We start from the raw sequence: 12,641 nt of genomic DNA, 5'->3' as shown, positions 1-12,641 counted from the left end.
CACTCTATCAAAAGACTTGCCTGAATACTCCTGAATGGGTATATTTCTTTGAAAAACATACACATTGTTTACTATCTTATCATGTGTTTATTTGTATTTGGGGTGTTTCTTCCTGGTCTACATTCTCACAATTATGAAGAAAGCAGCCCTGAGGTGATTGTTCAGGAACAGTTTCATTTCATTTTCATCCAGCTGCTCTGCTTCCCATTTTAACAATGTGGGAATGAAGTGTAATTATGCATTGTTAGAAATTTGAGTCTGTTTATTCTTACCTTGAAGAATAATTGTAAATAATTCTTTCTGGAGCACAGCAACTATATCATCATAACACCTGGGCAGAAACATTTCTGAGATTGTTAGATGCTTCATGTGTCTACCTCCATCAAATGCAAACCATGGATCTAGCAAAGCAGGAGACTACAAAGTGTTAAGGTTTTAGGGTGGCTTAAAGGCCCAATTCTTCTCTAAAGTTCTCCCCACCTGCTGGCTGATGTGTAGATTTCTCCTTTTTCTCAAGAGCCTGAGTACTTGGACTGAATACCAATTCAAAACCTGAAGGGAAACATTTAGGCCAATGAAGGAAGAGAGCAGACCTTTGATAGGAGGAGGGCCTATAATGTATGGAGCTACAGGCCATATATGTAACTTTCAAGTTGACATATAATACAGTTAATTCAGAACCAGCCATCAGTCATCTCTCTTTGTTTTCCTTTGATATGATAAGCACTGGGGAAATTAAAATGGGAGCTGAAACATTATTTCCTTGAATAATGAGAGCTGGGCATAGTTTAGAAAAACTCTGTATTCCCAGGCAGTAATTTAATCCATATTGCCAAATGAGTAATGGACTCATAGAGAGAGAACTCTTCTATTCCTTAATTGTGTATGTTTTTGTTTTTGTTTTTACTGTAGCTTCGAAAAGCAGTGATGGATCACATATCTGATTCTTTCTTGGAAACCAACGTCCCTTTGCTAGTTCTCATTGAGGCTGCAAAGAGTGGGAATGAAAAGGAAGTAAAGGAATATGCCCAGGTTTTCCGTGAACACGCCAACAAGCTGGTGGAGGTAAGTGAGGAGAAGCCTGAAGGCTACAATTTATTGACAGGTTTAATCTCTGCATATGGCTTTTGAAATTTCAATAGCCACTCCTTCTATGGATTTCCTGGAGAAATAAAGTCCTAGAAGCTTCCTTCTCTTTACCTTCTGATTACTCCATCCCTTGCAAAGGAAACAGATTATCATAATCTCTCCTCTCTCTATACCACAACTCTAAACAAGCTCTGGAACATGCTAATTTTCATGAACAATGGGCAGAGGCTGAAACAGAAGTAGAAGGGATGATCCAAATGCTGAATACTAGCTTTGATTTGAGAGAGGAGAATGAAAAGTGCTAAATGGAGGTTTAAACACTGTTCTCTTTACTCCCTCCTTGTCGCCCTCTCCACTCCACCCACCTAAGCCTACATTAGTTGGCCACGTGATGAACTTGTGAAACAAACATCCCACTTCCCCCAAAGAGATGTTTGACTCCTGGTGAAGGATCCTGGGGCAGTACTAGGAATGTAAGTTCAAGGTAATAAGTATATTCTGTGTCTTAGAGAAATCTGTGGGAGTTGCTTTGTAAATGCAAAATTGTGCTGTGTAATATTGCAAAAAAATATTGTTCAAGGGAAACAAACTAAAAGTGAAATGATAACCAGGCTGCCTAAATCTAGGACTTGAAATCCATCAGCCTGGCAAAGGTTGGGTTTAGTGATGTGGGGCTAAATAGAAAATAAAGATATTAAACAGGAAATGGATGTGCTAGAGAAAAAGAGTCCAGGAGGGGCAAGGATTCTGACACATTTAGGAAATGGTTATCAAGGCCAGGTTAAAACTTTTGCAGGCTCTGAGCACTTAACAACAGCAACAGCAAAACTCTGGTATACCCCCACTTTAATTCAAAATAAAGTAAAATTGCTCAAAATGACGGACAACTTAAATGCAAACTAAAAGTAAAATGTTATTTTCTGGGTTTTTTCGAATGGCAAAATTAAATTCTAAATAAGTTCATCAAATGTGAAATCCTCTCCATTTTTCTTGGAGTGAGTGATAAGGCGGTACTCCGACTTCATTGTGCCCTAAGCACCTGCTTAGTCTGCTCTTTAGGTTACTCCAGCACTGCCTCTGGGTCTGAAGACACTCAGCCAGCAGGAAGTCCTGCATCAAGCCCGGAGGGAGCCCCCCATCCTCTAGGACACAGGCTGAGCCATCACCCACAACAGCAGTCAGCAAGTTGAGTGTGCACAAGCGTAGGCCGTAATAATGGAACCCCTGAACTTCCTACCATAACCCCAGTGTCTTGAGATGACACCAGCCTACAGCTAAAAATAGGGTCATACTTATAATATCAAGGCAGTCTTTCTGGCTCTGTCCCTACCTCTGGGCAAGCACTCCATCACCCCTTACATTCCACCCACAGGTCCCAAGAGTTCACTTGGTCATTGAAGAAACCGGAGCCTTTCCCAGTTTGCTCTTGGATGCCCTGGTCACTCCCATGTCTTGAGAAAGCGAAGTGAAGAAGGAGCAGGGGTGGAGGGGGAAGGAGAGGAAGAAAAGGAGGAAAAAAAATGATGCTGAATGAACACTACAAAAGTTTTGAATATTTGTATGTAATAAAATAATAGTAGTAACATGCAGATATACCATCCCATTTATATAATTATGGCATTTATAAGAAACTTGCAGAATGTATAGAAAATGTTAGTTGATGGTGTCATAAGCGTTGTAGGCAAAGAAAGGGACATGAGTTTAAAGTTATATGATAAACATCTCCTACTTTCAATCCTGGCAGTGTCTTTCTGTAATTCTGTGTGTAGCTTCATTTGGAGATAATATTTGAAACTCAAACCTGATGCCCTGTATATATTTGAGGCCAGGGCCAAGTAGCCTCTTGTCTACTCATTCTCCCCTCTCCTGTGATAGACCCTGGACACATCTACCATTTCCCCTCATCCCATCTGTAGGTCTCACTGTAGGGGAATCCAACCACTGTGGGTGATCCTTGACCCTCAACTTGTGGGAGAAGCAGAAGGCTCAGCTCAGTCAGAACCCCAAGTTTGAGAAAATCGCTGCTTTACCTCCTTCGCTTACTATTTCCAAAAATTTGACTGGTGATTTTTTGGATTTTCTATGTACACAGTCATGTTGTCTGCAAATTATGACAGTTGTATTTCTTCTTTTCCAATCCTTGTATTTTGTTTTTTCCTTGCGTTATTGAACTAGACAAACTTTCAGTACAATATTGTGGTAATAGATACTTTTGTTACTTCTAGATCTCTGTGAAAAAATTTAAATATTTTATCATTAAATATGTTGTTTGTTCTAGATTGCTTGCAGATACTTCTGTTAGATTAATTTAATTCTCTTCTGTTACTGCTTTGCTAATAGTTTTTAAAAATCATGCGTAAGTATAGAATTGTATCAAAGCAGTTTTCTGCGCATTTTGTGACAATTATACGATTTTTGTTTCCTTATTTTTTATATTTTATTTGTCTCCATCAGAGGTATTGGTATCAAAATTATGCTTTCCTTTAAAAAATGAATAGGAAATTATTCCTTCTTTCCATTTTTTGGATGTGAATGAATGTGTAAGACTGCATTATTTATTCTTTAAATGTTTTGAGCAATACACTGATAGCAACCTGAGCCTGCATATTTATTTGAGGAAAGGTTTAAAAATTACAGATTAAATATTTTTTACCAAACTTACATTTTACTAAACATAAGACTATTCAAATTTTCTATTTCTTTTTGGGTCAGCTTGTAGAAAGTATTCTAGCAATTTATTTTCATTTAATTTCCTAATTTTTCCTTATAAAATTGTCCATATCTTCTTATTGTTGTTTTTTTTTTAACGTGTAGGGATCAGAATTACATTTCTTTTTTTATCATTATTATTCTATTGCTAATTGGTGTCTTCTCTCTTTTTTATTGATTAGTTTTGCAAAAGATGTATCACTTTGATAATCTTTTCTAAAACATAGCTTTCAGCTTTGTAGATTTTCTGTTTTCTGTTTTATTTATGCTCTTGTCTTTATATTTCTTTTTTCTGCTTTCTTCTGGTATAACTTACTGTTATTTTGCTAACTTTTTGAAATGAATAATCACATCATTGATTTTTAGCCTTTCTTATTTTAGTAATATATGCGTTTAAGACTATAAATTACTCCCTAAGCTTTGCTTATGTCTGGTTATTTTTCACCGACCTAATTTTTAGCTCACTCATCCTGTCTCCATCTGTGTCATATGCTTGAAGCTGATCTATTGAGTTTAATTATTTTTTTAAGAATTTCTAGTTGATTCTTTTTTAAAAGTAATATTGATTCTCATTCTCTAGTAAAATTAATTATCAGATTGTCTCCTTTAAAAAAATATATTACTCATAGTTATTTTTAAAATCCAAGTCAAAGAACTCCAATATTTGGGTTAATTTCATTTCTGTTTTGTGGTGGTCCCACAGAGGGCAACCCCCCCTCCAAAAAAAGATTGGCTTGGATTTTGAGACTGATGATGCAACAGCAGCTGCCAAGAGGGCATGAATAGCTTTATTACTCACATAATGGAACTTTCTGGTGAGAGCAGAGCAGGCACCCAAGCTAGTCCACAGTGGCTTCAGCATAAAGAACAAGAAGTGGTTTTGTTTTTTTTTCATGTTAGAGACTGGGGCTGAGGTCAAGAATTCCATGTGAGGGGCTGGGATTTGAGTGGTTCAAGCTTCCCTACTAGCACCAAAAAAACATGGGCTTTATTATCAGCTTACCCAGTTGTGGAGCAAGGTGGAAAGGGGGAAGGGTGGGCTTAAAAGCTGTCAACAAACATTCAAAATGGAGTAGGACTCTTAAATACATTTCCCCTGGTGTTTGACTGGTGACTGGAATGTGCCATGTTTCATTTAATTGAATATGAACTTGTTTAAGTAAGCTATTATGGAGCCCCATGAGGCTTTCAAAAGTGAGACAGACTTTCTTTAGTATTTATTTTTATCTTGTTATTATTACTATTGTTTTTTGATATGCCAGGCAATTTTTAATCAAATGGCGAACATTTGAATGGAAAAATATAGAGGGTCTATGTCATAAGTCGAAGTCACCAGACCCAGCCTGGTGACTTAGAAACAACAGAAATTTATTTCTCACAGTTCTGGAGGCTTTGGGAGTCAGAGATCAGGGCTCTAGAATGGGAGTGTTCTAGTGAAGGCTGTCTTCCTGGTTCGTAGCTGGCGCCTTCTTGTTGTAACCTCACATAGTGAAAGAGGTGAGGGATCTCTGGATTCCCTTTTACAAGAACATTAATCCCATTCATAAGGGTTCTACTTTCATGACCTAAGAATATCCCAAGGCCTTCAGATTGGGCATTAGGATTTCAACATATGAATTTGGATGGGACACAAACATTCAGGCCATAGCAGTCTGGGTAATGTTTTCTCTCCCTCTAGAGAGAATTCACCATGTGCTCTTCAGAGCAGCAGAGAGGCAGACCCTCTCAATCCAATTAAAGACTGAAGTGACTTGAGGCTAATTTGTAGTCTTTCTAAGGTATAGTCTACCTTTCTTATACCCTAGTCCTACGTAATAATCTTCCAGGGGTGCCGAGAGAAGATCAGATGTGTTATTTAGTATCCTACCTCATCTATAAAGCATTTACTCCAGTTTTTGTTTTCCTAACATCATGAAGTAGCTGTATACTTTGCTTTGCATTTTTTTGCGCTTCCCATTTGCTTCTTGCCTATTGCTGTTTGTAATTTAATAGACAAAGACCTTGGGAGAGAACTTGGGATGAAGTACCAGTCTTTGTATCTCCCTTCTCTATGGGACCTTAGGTCTAAGTCTTTGCTTCCTTGGTGGTCCTGGACTCCAGTTTGTCCCCCCAGCCCAGTGAAATTTCTGAAAACTGAAGAATTATCTTCCTCTCAGCAGCTACCTTCTATCTGGCATCTCAGTTTCTCTTTCAACACTAAGAATTTGCAAATCCCTGGGAGGAAAAGTAAAATACAGAATTTTTGGTTTAGTCTTAAGTTTGACTTCTTTGACCACTGTCCCATGCTTTCAAGCAAGTTATTTTTATACCGCATTTCTAGTTGTTCTCAACAGAGGAGTGGATCTCTTATTGGCTACTCCTTCATGGCTGGAAGTGGACAGCTCTCTGACAGAGCAGGTTTAGCTAAGTTTGTGGGGTGTTTTTGGTTGTTAATATTTTTAGTCAGAGAGCTCTATTCAATGGAAATATTGATCCTCCATACCTCAAATAAATACATCAATCAATAAACATAGTTTTGGCTGAGTTGAAATAATGATCTCGTTGCCCTGTCCGCTTCCTGCAAGTTCTTCACTTAGAGCCTCCACCTCCCAAACAACCTCACGATCCTCCTAGAGCAGGTCCGATTCCTGTTTGAGAACCTCTGATGAACCTCTAAGTTGTTATTGATGTAAATCCTATAAGAATTGTATGCCAGATAATTTTGAATGAAGAATGCATGAACACATGAAATTATCAGTCTGTAAATCAATGAAATAGTTTTAGTCCTTCAACATTTCTTGATTATTGAGTTTCATTATAGTATATTCTGTTTTCCATCTATTTTTATGTTTTTTCTTATATTTGTCTGCCATTTTCTCAGAGTTTGAATTGTGCTGTTCCCAGGGATTGATGTGAAAAAGTAACTGGAGGATGTCACAACCTATTACACAATGTTAGGGTCCTTAGAAAATCCTCAAAAAGGATAGTTTTAGTGTGAATACAATATTAGCAAAATATAAATAGAGAAAAATAATTTGGATTTTCATAATTGCCTTAACAAGCAAAACTTTGAGGTTTTCTTTCCCTACAGTGTTTGTAACGTTTCATAAAGGCTGGGTGAACTTGCACCAGGGTTGGTTGATTAAGAGAATTTAGTAGGTCAACTATGATGCTTTGTGATCTATAATATCAGCCTCTATAGAAAGTATCACCAGCAGAACTGAATTTTTAAAAAATTTAGTGATTTTTCCTCATTTCCAGAATCTGGCTAATTCATCCCCTCTGAGGGTTAGCCAAGGGCGTCAGGGCGGGGTTCCCTCTGAGGGTGTGCTAAGCTGATCAGGGGATACCTGTTGTACCTCATTTCTAAGCCTTTTGGGGAAATGGCATACAAATTATGGCAATGCTACTGGCACAGTGGGTCCTTGTTGTCCCCAGGATAGAAATCAAGAGAGACAATAAGCAAGAGTGAAATGATAGAAAATTTATTAGCTTGTGCACAAGGGAGCCAACTGCAGAAAGGGAAGAGAGAGAAAGTGAGAGGCAAGTGGCTCCCTGAATAGCCACACTGCAGAGTTTTTATCAGGCTGGGCCAGGGGATGTGTCATCCATCATGGCATGTAGAGGTGAGGTTGTGCTTGCGCCTGTGCTGTCGTGTAGCATGCTGCAATGCACGTAGCATTAACCTGCTAGCTCTCTACCCCTGGGTGTGATTTTTACTATGCTAATGGGGCTAGGGTCACCTTCAGTGGCCTCCTGGGTGCCAGGACGCATGCATAAGCCCAGGAAAGTCCAGAGGCTGTGGAATGTGGATCTCGGTGGCCTCTGTCTGATTCTCCCAGGTTGCTGATTGGTTAGGGGCCTTGCAGATAGTCCTGTCTTGTTAGGCTGGTTCCTGTCTCAGCAACTTAGTACCAAAGTAATGTGGTCTGGATGGGAGTGGAGTGGATGTAAATTGGGGGCAAAATATGCATTGCAGCAAAGAAAATAAAAGCTAATCTGGAAAATGAGATGCAAAATCAATATAACTGTTTTCAGAGCCTCCGAACTTGTTTTATTCCTTCCATTTTGCTGCTCTAGTCAGTCTGCCTGCTCTTCTTTCTTCTCTCCCATCTCCTCCAGAAATGCCTTCATCCAAGTTAGAAACTTTGTTGTCTGGGGAACTACAGTGTCCTTCCAACAGGCCTCTCTCATCTGCCTGTTCCTCCTTCACTGCCTTCTGTACACAGCAGCCAGAGTGAACTTCTAGAAATGCAAATCAGATCATGCAATTTCTCTGCCTGAGACTATTCAGAGACTTCCTGTTGTTCTTAGGTTAAAGATCAACGTTTTAAAGAAGCCCGCAAGGCTTGCATGTCTGGCCCCTCCTCAGTCTCCAGGCTTGCCTTCCTGTCCTCTCCCACTTGGTATAAGGCATCAGCCACACAGGCCATCTTTCATTCGTTGAATGTGCTATGCTCCCTCCACCCTAGGCCAATGCTTTTTTTTTTTTTTTTAAAGATTTTATTTTTTTCCTTTTTCTCCCCAAAGCCCCTCAGTACATAGTTGTATATTCTTCATTGTGGGTCCTTCTAGTTGTGGCATGTGGGACGCTGCCTCAGCGTGGTTTGATGAGCAGTGCCATGTCCGCGCCCAGGATTTGAACCAACGAAACACTGGGCCGCCTGCAGCGGAGTCCGCCAACTTAACCACTCGGCCACGGGGCCAGCCCCTAAGCCAATGCTTTTGTTTTCCCTTTCCTGATAGACTCCCTACTCTACTCCTTCCTCTCATTTCTAGTCATTGTTCAGCTTTCAGCTCAAACATCACATCTCCAAGTGGGATCAGTTCCCTGTATTTTTCACTCTCGTGGTACCCTATTTACTTTCAATTTGCACACATCTGGCTCTCCACCTATATACTATTTCTCCTGCTTAGATTAGCAATTCCTTTAGGAAAAGGATCATGGCTAGCTGATTCCTAACTACACCCCAGCACACAGCCAAGTGCCTAACATATAGCAGGTATTCAGTCAACAGATGTGGCCTAAAGAATGAATCAAATAATAAATTCAGCCAGGGATATTGCCAACTTTTTGGCTCCTGAGGTAATATCTTTTAATAGCACAGTTTGAGGACCCTAAACAGGTTCAGTAAAGAGGCATTGTGCTTGTTTAATTCCCTAATTTACTACAAGGAGGAATTTCAAATTTGAGAGGAATTAATGTGGAGGACTCCCATTTCCACTGAGTAGAAAGACCTTGCTGTTTGGAGACTCCTCAGAAGTTGAGCTAACTCTGACAGGCTGCTCCTGAGGTAATGCCCCTAATTCTGCTGTTGTTTCTTCCCCCCCTCTGCCTCACAGGCATGCAGTTGTCCTTATCCTTGGTTACAGAGGATGTGAGAGAGGAAGCTTGTTCTGTCTGACAAAGTAAAGCACATAATTGATGCCATAACAGTGATGAGTTAGACAAAGGAATCTGGATTCTCTGCTTCATCTTCTTGACTTAGTTTCTCCTGATAACAGCTCCCCATGCAGGTTAAGAAGCTGTGCCTGTTAGAAAATAAAGGATTTGAAAGTAAGGGACAAACCCTAATATTCTAACTCACTAATGTGATCATCAGTAAAGCACATACAGCCTTAGTTTCAGCCTTGAGCAAATTGCTTTTCTCCATTAATTTCTCCACTTGCACAGAAGATTCATTCAGCAACAAGTGTTTACTGAGTGGCTACCATGTGGTGACAGTTGCTGGCAATATAACCATGAGCAAAGCAGATAAACTTCCTGCCCTCATGGGGCATACATTCTGTTGGGGAAGATAGAGAAAGAGTGAGATAAATGCATAATATGTCAGGTGGAACTATGTGGGTAGAGTAAAATAAAGCAGAGTAGGAGGATAAAGATGAAGGAAGGCAGGTGTTGTCAGAAAGGGCTTGTCTTCTAACATGAGTATTAATCAGATCTGAAGGAAGTGGAAGAACATTCCAGATTGTGGGAACAGACAGGGCAAAGAGCCCCAAGGCAGCAGTGTGCTTGGCATGTTTGATAATGAACAAAGAGACCCATGTGACTGCAGCTGAGAGTGTGAGGAAAAATTTCAGAGATGAGATTGAGGGCTAGGTGTAAAGATTTTATATTTTACTCAGATATTTGATCCACTGGAAGGCTTTCAACAAAGGCATGGCATGATCTGACTTCCATTTTGAAAGGGTCATTCTGCTGCTCTATGGAAAATATACAGCAGAGTAACAAAAGTGGAAGGGCGAATAGATAAAGGATGTCCAATAGGCCAGCATGGGATCAGTACTACGACTAGAATGGAGGCAGTGGACGTGGGAAGAAGTGGTAGGATTTTGGTTATATTTCCAAGCTTGAGCCCATGTATTGGATGTTAGGATATGAGACAGAGAGGAGTTGGGGAGGATTCCAAGTTTGACACGTTGCAGAAGTGAAATCACTCAGAACTCTTCAAAAACGTAGACTGTATTCTCAGACTGTTTCTTGATTGGCCCTGACTGCAGCTATTTGATGAGTGTGATCCTGAAAACTCTACACAAATGTTCTGGGTTTGAATAAACATGATAGAGCTTTGTAAGTTCCAAGGTCTTGATTCAAACCATGAACCAAAAAGAAAATCAAAGAAAAGCTTCATCAGAAGCTACATTGAAGGGGGCCAGTCCTGTGGCCAATTGGTTAAGGTCACACACTCTGCTTTGGCGGCCCAGGGTTGTATCGGTTCAGATCCTGGGCACGGACCTAGCACCGCTCATCAGGCCATGCTGAGACCGTGTCCCACATAGCACAGCCAAAAGGACATACACCTGGAATATGCAGCTATGTACTGGAGGGCTTTGAGAAGAAGAAGAAGAAGAAGAAGAAGAAAACTACATTGATGGAACTGGACCTCTATGCCTTTTTTAAAAGTACAAACGGAACATTCTTACTTTTTCTCAATGCTGCCCTCCCCAATCTAGTTAATATATTCAAACTAGAACTGAATTATTGGAATTTCTCAAATAATTGAGTCCTCACAAATCTGTAAATCATAATATTTTAAGAAGAGCTATTTTGTTCAGCTCAAGCACATGTTAACCTTACAGTAAATACTTTTCTGTCCTTTAAGAAGTGTATATTCCAACACCACTTCCACTGAAAATGCCCGAATTCCTGAACTCTACCATATTTTATAATTTTTCCTATAGCATGCAATAAATCATTGCAAAAAAGTCCAAGGGTTCACCTTAGCTCTTAATAATCATTTAAATATAGGGCCAGGGTTGTTTATAAGCTCTTTATTACCTTATTTAATGCTTTTGACAACCTAATAAAGTGGCCACTATATTTTACTCTATTTTACAGATGAGAAAACTGAGGTTTCAAGAAGTTTAATAACTTGTACAATGTCACACAGATACAAAGAGGCACACTTCACTCATGAGCCCAAGTATCCCAGACTCCAGAGCTCATGCTGCTAACCACTGTGCCACACTGTCCCCAGTCTCTTGTCCAAGGTACATATTCATATAGACTAGCATCCAACCCTTCATGTTAGTGTCTAGTACAGTGCCTGGTCCCAAAGTAATTGCTCAGAAGTGATAGCTGTTTCTGTTGCTGCAATTGTACAGGTGTTAAGGTCCATATCTCTCACATAACATTTCAGAGAAGATCTGTACTTTACTGAGTACATCCCTGGAGTGACATGTGTTACTGCAAAGGAATTCCTGTACACCCTAGTGGAGTAGATCATCCAAGCTGCTTTTTGGTGCTGGAATTGGGCATAAGCTAAGCTCACTTACCAGTTTCGTGAATCTTCATCTCTGCAGCCTGCAGGGTTCCTATCTGTTCAGATTACTAAATGCCATGGACTTTCAAGGTTGCTTGCAAATAGTGGGTTCTAAGCTAATTAAATATTTCATGTCAGAGGTTACTGCACTACTTGAGTTAACTATGCACATAATGTAAACATTTCCAGGTTACATTTCAATCTTTACAACATAGTCAAAATGCAAAGTGCAGGGGCATATTATGAAGTCAATTTTTTCTAGATATAAGGAGGCCTAACTATTAATTTCCATGAAAATTTGGTTTGTTGGCATCTGAGTAAAAACTTAATGCACCTTGACCTACCCCCTAAAATTCACTCAATTGATGAATTAAGGACCCTTGTGAAGAAACACCCAGAATAGAGAGGGCAATCAACTGTGTTGCCCATACCGAAGGAGAAGAGGAAAGATAATCAACATTTAGCTTGTTCTCTATGGAAGATATTATAGTAATTTTCACGTATTATATCTTTTAATCTTTTTAACAAGTAAGTTCCTTAATCACCAATATGATAGTTTTACAGATTAGGAAACTGCTTGACTAAATTATATATATATATATATAATTAGGAAGTAGCTTGACTAAAGTCACCAGCTGATGGGTAAGTGACAGCTGGAATTCGGATGACTCAGGGTCCATGTTCTTTCTGCATATATGCTCCCTTTCTTCCTCCTGCTCCCCACCTCTGTTTCTGTATATATAAATATTTATATTTATAGTTATAGTTATTATCCTTACACATTTCTTACCAGTTTATTCTTACCACAGTAAAATCATAAGCCAGCACTATGTTAATATTCTTTTAGTCTACTCTCCGAAGTTGAGAGAGAGTAGTGTTATATATTAGAAAGATCCTGAGGAACCAGGGATCTGGGCTGTAATTGTGGTGCTGCCAGATCTGACTTTCGAGGGTTATATTCAGTGTTGCTGTTGCAGACAGGTAGGAAATACGTGGTCTTTTTTTTGTACTAAATAATTAGTTTTACTGTTTCATCATCTATGTAAGGGAGTGACTGCTCTCTCTCTAGATATATACATATATATGCGTGTTTTCTCTTTA

The 12,641-nt window shown here is 39.4% G+C and overlaps 1 protein-coding gene across 1 annotated transcript in view; it reads left to right on the top strand.

Annotated features, from left to right (window-relative positions):
* The window catches only part of CTNNA2 (catenin alpha 2), a 962,660-nt gene that overhangs the window by 745,092 nt on the left and 204,927 nt on the right, over positions 1-12,641 (top strand). Inside the window, exon 8 of the mRNA XM_046662353.1 lies at positions 913-1,065. Within this exon, the coding sequence (XP_046518309.1) occupies positions 913-1,065 (153 nt within the window). The remainder of the gene's footprint in view (positions 1-912; positions 1,066-12,641) is intronic.

This window comes from Equus quagga, chromosome 5 (genome assembly GCF_021613505.1).
Source record: "Equus quagga isolate Etosha38 chromosome 5, UCLA_HA_Equagga_1.0, whole genome shotgun sequence".
NCBI lineage: Eukaryota > Metazoa > Chordata > Mammalia > Perissodactyla > Equidae > Equus > Equus quagga.
Note: the sequence above shows the minus strand (reverse complement) of the source record. Positions and strands in the feature narration are given on the sequence as shown.